The sequence below is a fragment of the Sinohyriopsis cumingii genome, chromosome 19, assembly GCF_028554795.1.
Source record: "Sinohyriopsis cumingii isolate HCF-2022 chromosome 19, ASM2855479v2, whole genome shotgun sequence".
NCBI classification, from domain to species: domain Eukaryota; kingdom Metazoa; phylum Mollusca; class Bivalvia; order Unionida; family Unionidae; genus Sinohyriopsis; species Sinohyriopsis cumingii.
Genome location: NC_142979.1, coordinates 42,420,339 through 42,432,140, shown reverse-complemented (window position 1 = coordinate 42,432,140; position 11,802 = coordinate 42,420,339). Strand labels below are relative to the sequence as shown.

Below are 11,802 nucleotides of genomic sequence, written 5' to 3'. Positions count from 1 at the left end.
TCTTCGAGAAAGCATATGGTTTTAGAGACGATTAAAACTTTGTTGCTAACGAACACCTTAAAAAAGGGACTGAAAGAGTTATCGACACAAAATCAATGTAAAGCTCTGTGGGGAGCATTCATTCTTTCTGGTAAAGGAAAAACGTTAGAAATTTAGAGTGCCGTCTGTTGTCATAATGCCATGCTAATCTTTAGTATGCCATTATGACAACAGATGGCGACACTAGTTGGACAAGAAAGACGATGCTGATAAAACTTAGTATTTACATTGTTGCAGGGCCAAATTTGTATGAAAACAGCAGTTGGAATGATGTAATTGTAAAGTTTGTAAACTGAATATGCAAAACTTGCAATAACGCTACGTTTGTCATACGACAAACTACAGAATCAATTCAGTAGTTGGCAAATCGCAAGATACAATGACGCAGAAGAAAAGTAGATCCAAAAACTTGCAAGCAACCATTTACAGCTTGGATCAATGAAAAACAGAACATTCATGACTAGAATTATGAATTTAGCACTTGCAAGCAGTCGTTTACAATAATGGAGAAGGAAAGGAGCACTTGCAAACTGGAACGTCCAATTTGCATCAATGAAAATACAATATACATTGATAGAATAATGAAAGTATCACTTGCAAGCAGCCATTTACAATAATGCATCAAGGAAGATTAGGAAATACACGCATATAATTATGGCGGTAATCTCCCTCCATATATTTCGACTGTCCTCTTCTCAGAATTGAAAGAACAGTTCCTTTAACGGCACATTATTTGCCCGCCCCTTGTTTATTAGCCGCCTTTTATGTAAGCATCGTAGCGCTATGTTGACTCTGGAGAATACTTACCTTTAGTGACCTTGATCTTTGATCTGGAAGCTAACTTACAGTGCGGAAACCTTTCTTTTCTTATTAGAGTTGCCTCGACCATTAACCTTAAGACCACAAAATCAATAGGCTTGTACCGTACCTTATATGCACGCCTTCCACAAATTTAGGTCAGTGAAAGTGGAAAAGAACTTCAGTTTCTATGCAAAAGCCAGTCTTCTTCTTTGTATTAGTCGTCTTCTATTTTGATCTTTTGACACGAATTAATAGGCACAGCTAAAGTTTAAGTCATCAGGTGTAGGTCCGAGAAGGGGTAGTCCTACAATGTAAGACATAGCACATGTTGTTTTTGTTTTAGTGCTATATCTTACTATCCAAATAACGGGCTTGTATAGCGTGTTCCGGTGTCGGTTGACATCGGAAGGAGTAGTCATAGTTTCACAAATATATCATACACATGGCAGCTCGTATCAACACTCTTCCACAAATTGATATGTAAGTAATATACTTATTGTGCTGTTTTTATCCTGGTGGAATCAAAATCTGACAGTATCAAATGGACGTATTTTTCGAGTTCCGTTGACATACATTTGAATTTGTTGAAATGCGACGGTAGTCGAGGTATGCCGAAGTATGTTCAAGTTGGTTCATGTTGGGGATATGTTTCTTGAACGAAACGAAACGTTTCTTACAATTCCAATATGCATAATATATTTTTATTCGTTTCGTTAAAGTATAATATTTCAACTTAACCCCATTCCGGCATTCCCGGTTTCATCGCTTTCCAGCCAACTAAAATAAAGATCAACGAAACTTGAAAACATGCCCATTTCTTTTGTGAGAGAGAAAAGACATCAGGGTAAGTCTGCCAAAGACATTATATCTTTACTTTGTAGAAAAGCGTCGTTATTGGTTGCCAGTTGTGTGTAATATTCCTTAACATTTGACTTTCGTCACACTGTTAGTCGACATAAAAACACGCTACACAGCGTCATTAGTTAGGCGGTAAGGCCCACCACCCCCAGCACAAAATTATTTGGTAATGTGTCTTACGTTGTAGGACTACGGGAAGGGGAGCCAGCGTCCCCCTCCCGAATCGTCATGGATTCCGTCCCACAGATCCCTGCCGTACTTGTTTTGGCTTCTCAACAGCCCCTCGCCCAAGATAATTAATGACAAGTAAAAACTGTTTTCAATTTTAAGCCACAGTGACTGTTTCCTTTGATCTTTTGACTCCGATTTAATAGGTTTACAAGTACAAATCATCTACAAAGTTCAATCTTGATATGTGATATAGAACTAACGGTATTGTGCAGAAACATTTCTTCCTTTAGTCACAGTCACAGTAACTTTTAACATTAACCTTTTAACCCCAAAATCGACTGGTTTCTTCATTGCTCCAAGTCCATGCCATCCAGAATGTTTAGTCTACGTTTGTGGTGCAGAACTAATGTCATTGTACAGAAATCATGGCGCCTATTTCAGTCAGTGATTTTGACCTTTGATCTTTTAACCCTGTTTGAAAACAGCAAATGGCGGGTGACCGCTTTCATCATTACGAGGATACCAACTATATAACAGACAGAGAGAGTCATAACACAATACGCTTGGCCTTACGGCAGGTGTATAAAAATGTTAAAAGAAATCGACAAATGTTATTGCGTGACCTTTAAATTACTTGGGCTATAACTAGCTTTCCCTTTTTGACTCTCAATTCCACCACAGTCAGCAAGATAATGGACAGAACGAGGACGGCAGCGATTATATACAGTTTGACAAATTCACAGAGGAAGTTACTATACATGTAGGCTACGGTAAAACCCAGAGCCTGCCACATCCTCAGGTTAGCGTACGCCGGTTCCTGCTGGTCAGAAAAGATGGAGCCAATCAGAGCTGAAATAATAATAATAATAATACCAACAACAACAAGATAAAGACAACATATGATTTCACCAATATATGATTATTATGTTGAAGACAATATATGATTTCAAGTACATAAGATCAAAAGTTTCCAACCAATTGCCTCCAAAACGTCCGTCTTCATTTCTTGATAGCTTTGTTCGCAACATTAGCTACTAGGTTACACACTGTTTTGGAGAAACGTTCCCAAAACCAATGAAGCCTAGTTCTAAACTATTTTTATGACATATTTAAAAAGTACTGGAATCGAAGCAAACGTTTAAGCAGATGACAAAAACTTGTTTGTTTACAGAAGTAGTGCACAAATACATTGACGTAGTCAAAGTTCTATCTACATATGGAAAGATCAAGTCACAAATATAGGATATATAAGGTGGAATATTACCTCCACTTTGTGTCTGCCAGATAGCGTCTGCAAGTCCCCATACTCCAGGGATGAAGAAAAAGACATAAATTTCATGCTGATCTGGTGTCCAGTATAGCAATACAGCCAGAATTCCGAGGTTTAAGGCCATGGCGATGTAACAAAGCAGCTGCCTGCCAAGGTAGTTTCCCACCATGCCGATGATGGACGACCCCACAGTGTTCACCACCCCAAAACAGATCATTGTCAAACCAACATAACTGATTCCTAGTTCGCAGGCTACGTACGCCTGTGAATTAAATATATATTTTTGTTAACGACAACATAAACAGGGAGGGAAACTGCAGGAACCAGTGTAATGCAAACACACAACGATAAAATTACGTCTGCTGTCTCCCGTCTTTTTATGTCATTAAATCTTCCTAAGGAATGTTACTTGCTACACAAAAGAATGTATTTTCCTCCTCAACAGACCAATTTCGTAATATAAAGTGTGATTTTACAAATTTATACCCGAGAAATCTTAACGAAGAAAACGAAAACTATTTAGCAAAGATTCTGTCTCCAGAAAAATCACTACCTTTAATACCTTACGGGCAGTTTATATCCAGTCATGAGGCAAATGCCGTCGTGAAAACGTCATAGTCAAGCGATAAAACCTGAAATTCTAAGACTTACGAGGACGTCCACCTAATACTTGAAAGAAGGCATTGGGCATTGACTTTTAGACATACAAGTTTACACACACACACACACACACACACAAAAGAAGAGGGGATCAGACGACTATGATGAATATGCATTGTCTCTTATCCATGCATCGAAAAATCGACAAATTTTATAAAGTAAAAAGAAGCGAAAAACATCTCCTAAAGAATTACAAGGTATGTTAAATAGTGAGGTAATGTAAATTTGAAGCCATGATCAAAATAGTTAATGTTCAAAGTTTTGACCACATTTTATTTGGATCCTGCAAAAGTTATTAGGTAATTATTTGCTCTGTAGACAGTTAACTTGAGATCGTTCATTTTTATGTCGGTCGGATCATATTAAACTAAACTTTGAAAGATCAAGCAAATAAATAAAATACCCCTTCCTACACACACACACACACACACACACACACACAAAAGAAGAGGGGATCAGACGACTATGATGAATATGCATTGTCTCTTATCCATGCATCGAAAAATCGACAAATTTTATAAAGTAAAAAGAAGCGAAAAACATCTCCTAAAGAATTACAAGGTATGTTAAATAGTGAGGTAATGTAAATTTGAAGCCATGATCAAAATAGTTAATGTTCAAAGTTTTGACCACATTTTATTTGGATCCTGCAAAAGTTATTAGGTAATTATTTGCTCTGTAGACAGTTAACTTGAGATCGTTCATTTTTATGTCGGTCGGATCATATTAAACTAAACTTTGAAAGATCAAGCAAATAAATAAAATACCCCTTCCTACACACACACACACACACACACACACAGAGAGAGAGAGAGAGAGTATATTAAAAGAAAATTGCGACTGGTTCGTTTATTAACTTTTAGGAGAAAATGTAACGCGGATAATTACTTCATTATTTAATCATACGATACACATTGCTATAAATTGATACGTCATTATTCTGATAATCCAGCCAAACCGTTATATAGAACGTGATTTTATTTTCAAAAGGGAATAAATAACCCAACGAGTAACAAAATCTTATAACAATGCGGGTGGTGATAACAAAATCAAAAGTGACCCTAGATACGATCCATTGTTTGTTTGCACACCTGTTATCTTGCGCAAGGTAATTGGGCTAGGTAGATACAAATATATTGTAAGCCTCCACCAGTACATCCTATGCGAAATTATTGATAATTTATATTATCTAGAGTTTTATTTTTCCACAATTTTGACGCACGTGGTCTTTACAAAAAGAGTGTTTATGTTCGGGAGATCAATATATTTAGATACAGTCAACTCATTCTAAGTACAGAACACCGTAGGAGAAATAAAGTTATACTGTTTTGTCTCCAGACAATTTGGACACTCTTCTGAAAAGTGAAGGTCCGATATGGAAAAATATAAGGAAGAATTATGTTTTGAATGTTTAAAAATCCCATTTCGTTGTACTAATTTCAAATTCTTCGTAACCATTAACTCGATTCAACTTGTCCTGTTCCATGAAAGAATTAGACATTGTCTTCTTCACTTGCACATACATCGTATACAAGCGATTCTCGTTTTCAAAACACGTACACTGTGCGGCACACGCGTCAACGCCGAAATATGATTGGCTCAAAAAGCTATACGTTAATGTATACTCTCATTAATTTAAAACATTCAAATGATTCCTAACATGTTGCGATCATGTTATTACCTATTTTTGCCTGGGTACAAATAGTCTACATCGTGACACGGTTCTCTGATGCATCGATGTTTTTTAAGTATAACCTTTTGAGCCGATTATATTTCGCCACTGACGTGTGTGCCCAACAGTGTACATGTTCTGAAAATGAGAGTCGCTTGTATCCGATGTATGTGCAGTGAAGAAGACAATGTCTAATTCTTCCATGGAACGGGATTGCTAAAGTTGAATCGAGTTAATTGTAAGTAAAAACTTACTTTTGCATCTACCAGTGTTCTGTAATTAAAGAAAGGATGTATCGTAGAGTCTCAAACATGGTATATGTAGCTCTTTTCATTAGTTGTCACATGAGCACGGCGTTGTCCCGGCAGGCAACATTCGCGAAAATCGCACGTTTCGGAGCCAGTAACTTCAGTTTGGTACAACGCAGAAAAGTCAATGATGGCTTGATGAATAGAAAAGTATCTCAGGAGTAAAAAATAGCCATCGAGTTTGGTTGTCTGCCTTTAAAGACGGAAATAGTAGAAGGAAATCGAGGTTCATGGGTGGAACCAAGTAGTTACGTACCTTCTCTCTTATATAGTATGACAGAGAGTGTCCTATGTCAGAACGGGTCATGGGGGTAATCTAAGGTATTTTTTGTCATTCTGTATGATTTTTTCCTTCAGATTATTGTTTTTTTTTCTTAACATCAAGCTCGCGTCGAGCACCTATGAGTAGAATATCTCAAAAACGGCTTGGATGACAACTATTTTCAGTTGCATCAGCCTGTTTAGTACACACTGTTTGGCTGAATTGTCATCTAGGAAAAGGGCTTGTGTTTGCACTGTGGGCATCACATGGTGTCAAAAATTACTTTCGGACATGAAAATTGCAAGTATAAATTGGAGATTGGGTGCATAAACTTTTGCTATGAACTGCCATTGACTTCTCTGGTCAAGTGGATAATATTCTTATGCTTTGTTTTAATATAGGTATCCAAAAATATGGACCTTTTTGACCTCACTTATGTATTTTATTTTTTACGATTTTTTTATACCAGGTCGCTGATTGCTGCATAAAGGAAAATATAATTCTTGTATCAAATCAATATTATAATCACACATAACTTGATAGCCGCTTCTAAACTGTCCTTTCTTGTTTTGATTTTCTCTTTCTATCTCTTGACTTTTATTACATTTGGACCTAGAAACAGTCAAACGGTTAAACGGCACTATAAAATCTGGATTTATTTCTACTATATTCGATGAAATGTGGATATCAGTATTCTTACCCTTGTAAATTCAGCATAAAGAATGACTTGCTCCATGCCAGTGTACATGCTAAAAGGAACCAAGAGCGCCATGTTGAGGTTAGTAACCAGCAGACGTAGGGTAGCGAGCAGCTGACGTCCTATGCTGACCCCACTCGGCGGTGCAGCTTTGAGGGGTTTCAAGAGAAAAATTGTGATGATCAATCCTATAATAGTAAAACCTAGATAGATACTAATCAGTAGATCTTGTCTCCACTGGGCTGGGAGTGACGGACCCCTCTCTGAAACATTTCCTGTCGCTTGATCCCAGGGGCAATCTTTTGCTCCACAAAATGAGGGTGGATCTCCTGTGTGGTTACCGGGGCCGGCGCGAGAACCTCCTTCGTGTAATACCCCCGAAGAAATCACATTCCCCCAAATCTGTGTACTCTGGAAAGCCATACAAAAGATGCCGAAGAATTTGCCGATAACATTTTCCATAGAATCTCCAGTTATATGAGAATATTCCATAGAGATGGTGGCGAGGAAAGCTCCCTGAGCTGTCCACATCAGGCCGGTCGACAAGCCTTCTATGGCCGCACCCGGTATCAAAAGGTATGCTTTTGGATAATAGTTGGCGGCAACAAATATCCCCAGGCAGATCCATGACACGATTAAAGCTCCTTTGGCGCCAATTGCGGTGATGACGGCGGGTGCTACAATGCATGAGATGAGTCCCCCTCCAGTAATGGCGGCCAACGAATACACCCCAAACTGTGGGACCAAACTGGCTTCGAGGTTCTGAAGACCAGAATAAGCCGTGAAAGCAAACACCCATATCACGCAGATCCAGAAAAGATTTAATTTAAGCGCCTTTTTGCGAGCGGTTGCATCGCCTTCTTCAAGAGAGATTATATCTTCTGAATCTAGCTCATTTTCTAGTTTGGTTGGTTGAGACATTTTGAATTACACTCTCCAGTGAAATAGTCCTGATCCAAATAGTTTGCTGGATACTTGATACATTTCATTTATACCCAGTGGCATTCAGCTTCATAACATTCCATCACTGCGCATGTCCATATAATCATGTGATTACAACAGTTTTCTTTGTCAACGAAAATTGAACAATAGGCAAACTATTCCATACTGGAAGACAATGGCGTCATGTGCAGCTCTATATCTATGGTCGTAGAACACTTTCAAGCAGTCGCTGCTTGAACAATTATTTGGACTGTATATAACTTTATAAAACAATCGCTGCCCCGCTGGACATTTAGAGACGATTTCGCGTAGCCCATTCCTCTAGCTGTGAGCTCAGCTTGTGCAGTGGGATAAATATTATGTACCTGGGCTATTTTGAAAGATTTCGAATGAGTACGCAGGTAAGTTGGGACGAAATAAGTGAAATAGCTGATAAAATTTAAATGGCACACAATTATTTATCATGCATTAGAGGCAAAGTTAAATCAGTTACGTTACTCTTCAGTACAAGTCAAGGCAGTCACTAATAATTACCTGATGTTATATCCAATATTAAGATTGGTCTTATTGCTAACATAAAACACACCCTGTATATTGTTTATATAATCCATTTCTTTATTGATCAGTACATTTTTCAGGATATTTTCCATATTGTCTTCATATAATTACTGCAAACTGAAAGATACATATGGTCAAGTGGTCTTAAACTAAGTAACAGTAACAAGTGAAAACCAAAAAGTTTAGTAAAATTCAACAAATAATTTATTTACAATAAAAATTGAACATTGTAAAGGAACTTATAGTATTGTGAATGTAGTCTCAAGCAGTCCTAACATTTCTATCACAAGTCCAAATGTATAGTGTTCCGAATAAATTCCAATCTTGAATGTGCTGATATGCCAATAGATTTAACTGTGTTGATGTGCTCATAATCTTGTTGCATCAAAATAATTTAATCCATAATGTCCATCAGTGAATTTACGATAATCCAAAAGTCAATAAGCACATTGTAATTTCCAACAAATAATTCACCGCTCCGGTGGCCTGTTGGTAAGAGCGTCCGCCTCAGATGCGAGAGGTTGCGGGTTCGAATCCCGGCCGAGTCATACCAAAAACTTGGAAAAATAGTACTAACAGGTGCCTCGCTAGGCGATCAGCAGTAAGAGGTTAGTGTTAGGACTGGTCGGCCTGGTGTCAGGACAATATGACTGGGTGGGACATGATGCTACATGACTGCGGCATGGTGCCCCAGTGCTAGACAACACTATAAACTCTCACCCTGCAGGTATCGTAGCGATATGACTGAACAGATTTTAAAGCTACATTAAAATTCCAAATCACACACACACACACACACACACACACACACACACACACACACTACAATTAATAGCTAAGCAAATCATTCATAATTATAACTGAACCCCAACAACAAATGACTCCACAAAAAGCTGATGTTAAGATAAGAACGAAATAATTTTGTTTACTCCAAACGTATATAAAGGCTGTCACCTGATTTAGGACACAGCCAAATGCCTTGGACCTTGGTCATTTACAATTTTCCATCAAATTCCTAAACAAGGTCAGGTCTGATGACCTGGCCAGGATCAGGTAGACCATGATTATTCCAAGGGGAATACCGTTGACCTGAAGTCAAATCCAAGTTTAAATGTTTACAAATATCTTAAGCTATTAATCTACAATCGTATATATATATATATATATATATATATATATATATATATATATATATATATATATATATATATATACATACACATACATACATACATACTGCGAGCACCTGGCAATGTATTACAGACAAAGGCGGACCACATCTTAGGTCAAGTACCTGGCATTCGGGCTGTCCTGCATGTGAAGATTTGAATGACAGCTATTGACGGATAATTTAATAAATGGTGATATTTTTCAATATCAAAATTCATACACGTTTCTCCAATACAAATATCACAGAAAGGAACGAATAAAACCGTGAAAAGGAGTGACTTGGGCATATTTATCGATTTTTTATCAATGTGCGAACGTAGTTTTATTACGATAAGGATCATGGCTAATAATCAGTTACATGCTGCGCATCTCTAGATGAAAATCTTATTTGAATACTTCATGGAATAGCTCCAAATATTATGTAAAACTGGCCTAATCGTAAAATTGCCACGTGATTAGTATTTTTCGTGCTAATACTGCAACCAATAACTTTCTATCTTGATTTTACTTGTCATTTTGTGTATTGCACTTTGTCATTGATCGAATTACATAACAACATGTTTCCAGTCTAAATAACGTAATGTCCTACTGTTTTATAAGTCTCTTGCTGAAAGTTAAGTACTTTATACTCGTTTACACGGACTTTCAATCTTTTATGGTTGTTGAACGATTCAAACGCTCGTTTTGCAGCATTCTTAAAAAGTGAAACTGACATCTAGTTCAGTAATGTACCAAATCTCATGATAAAGACTTTATGTTGAAAATATCTAGGGTTGTTTCTCGACTAAGTCACTTGGGAACTAAGGTACAAGAGAAAATTTCACAATGGAATAACATCGTACAAATCTCGCTCTCTGGAAAATCCTTTGTGGTTCTTGAAAATATAGTTCTGATAAAACATGACCGTTAAGAAAATAAGAAATTAAATACACCGTAAAAAATCGACGGTTGTCGAGGAAGGTCATCTCATCTCGTACATACAATTAACTAACCGTTGTTGGAAATCGTTTGCCACTGGACAATATTTTGTATCTTCTTGTTACTTCTCGATCTTGTAGAGTGGTTTTCACGTGACAGTACCACGCAAATGAGATATAAAAGAGACTATTTTGTCTTTGCAGATATGATTTTCCGTTGTTTCATGGAAAATACCTTAGATTCATGTCGAGTTTAAGAAACTCCAGACAGATACAGGATGGGAATCAGAGCAAGGAATCACTGACCCAGGAGAATCGCATTTAAACTCTACTGTACCAACGTGTAAAACTGTGTACTCCGAAGAAAACAGAAAAATAGGTTGTTTATCCCGGCATATGTGAAGAGAGCAAAGAATAAATTGGAAGCAATTAACAGGATTTAAAAAGCAATTAAAGGAAAATCCTCAGTTTTGCTTTTGTTCAATTTTTAATACAGTATTTCGCAGCAGTTTTATACCAAAGAGTTGGTCCACGGTTATATTTGTCCTATATATAAAAATAAAGGTGATTAGTATAACCCAGATAATTACAGAAAAGCAACTCTTCTCGTCTAATTTAACAATCATATTTCGTCCGTTCAAATTACAGATTAAACCGTATCATTATCTTGTAGATACGGTCTGTATTGTGAATATCAGGCTGGGATTAGACTACAAAGTCAGACTGGTCTATTTTTGTATAGAAACAAAACAACTGACTGTGAATTGTATTTTCTGGCGTAGGGCTTTCGACTCTGTGAATAGGATATTTCTTTGGCAAATACTGGTCCAACATCCAAAATATAATAAAATGGTGAATGCCATTCAAAGTTTATACAAGAATGTCAAATCTTGCGTAAGGCAAGGTTGTGCTGAGTACCAAGTTCTGTGTAAGGCAAATTTGTGCTGAAAGTTAAGTCCTGTGTGAGGCAAGTTTGTGCTGAATGTCAAGTCCTGTGTAAGGTAAATGTTTGCTGAATGTCAAGTCCTGTGTAAGGTAAATTTTTGCTGAATGTCAAGTCCTGTGTAAGGTAAATTTTTGCTGGATGTCAAGTCCTGTGTAAGGTAAATTTTTGCTGAATGTCAAGTCCTGTATACGGTAAATTTTTGCTGAATATTAAGTCCTGTGTGAGGCAAGTTTGTGCTGAATGTCAAGTTCTTTATAAGGCAACGTTCTGCTTGCTCGCACTATCTCAGTTTTAATGTTGACCTAGTTCGAGGTAAAATACCATCTCCCATTTGTTTCTCTCTGTTTTCTTGAATGATCTTGTTTAATTTATCTCAAATAATATGGTGGTTTGACATGTTAATGATGTAGCTCCAGATGTAAATGGTATGTACTTGTGCTGGTGAACCCGGCACTTGTTGTAATTGCAGTAAAGACAAACCTAGCAGAATTTCATCTTCGCTAGTCTAAGTTCCGATGTCATAGCCCTATC

The 11,802-nt window shown here is 37.3% G+C and overlaps 1 protein-coding gene across 1 annotated transcript; it reads right to left on the bottom strand.

The window, feature by feature from the left end:
- Positions 1-2,065: 2,065 nt before the first annotated feature.
- LOC149775576 (N-acetylglucosamine transporter UNC93A-like) lies at positions 2,066-7,659 on the bottom strand. Its single transcript, XM_089943496.1, has 3 exons — positions 6,742-7,659; positions 3,134-3,401; positions 2,066-2,718 (listed from the first exon to the last, which is right to left on the bottom strand). Exons 1-3 carry the CDS (start codon positions 7,657-7,659, stop codon positions 2,495-2,497), a joined length of 1,410 nt encoding a protein of 469 aa, XP_089799622.1. The 3' UTR covers positions 2,066-2,494.
- Between the last annotated feature and the right edge of the window lie 4,143 nt (positions 7,660-11,802).

Bases quoted from the DNA above. Each gene is read 5' to 3' on its own strand.
- LOC149775576 (XM_089943496.1), bottom strand. From the start codon at position 7,659: ATGTCTCAACCAACCAAACTAGAAAATGAGCTAGATTCAGAAGATATA. The intron at 3,402-6,741 runs GTAAGAATACTG...TTTAATTCACAG, and splicing joins TTTATGCTGAATTTACAAGG to GCGTACGTAGCCTGCGAACT. The intron at 2,719-3,133 runs GTAATATTCCAC...TTATTATTTCAG, and splicing joins CTGGCAGACACAAAGTGGAG to CTCTGATTGGCTCCATCTTT.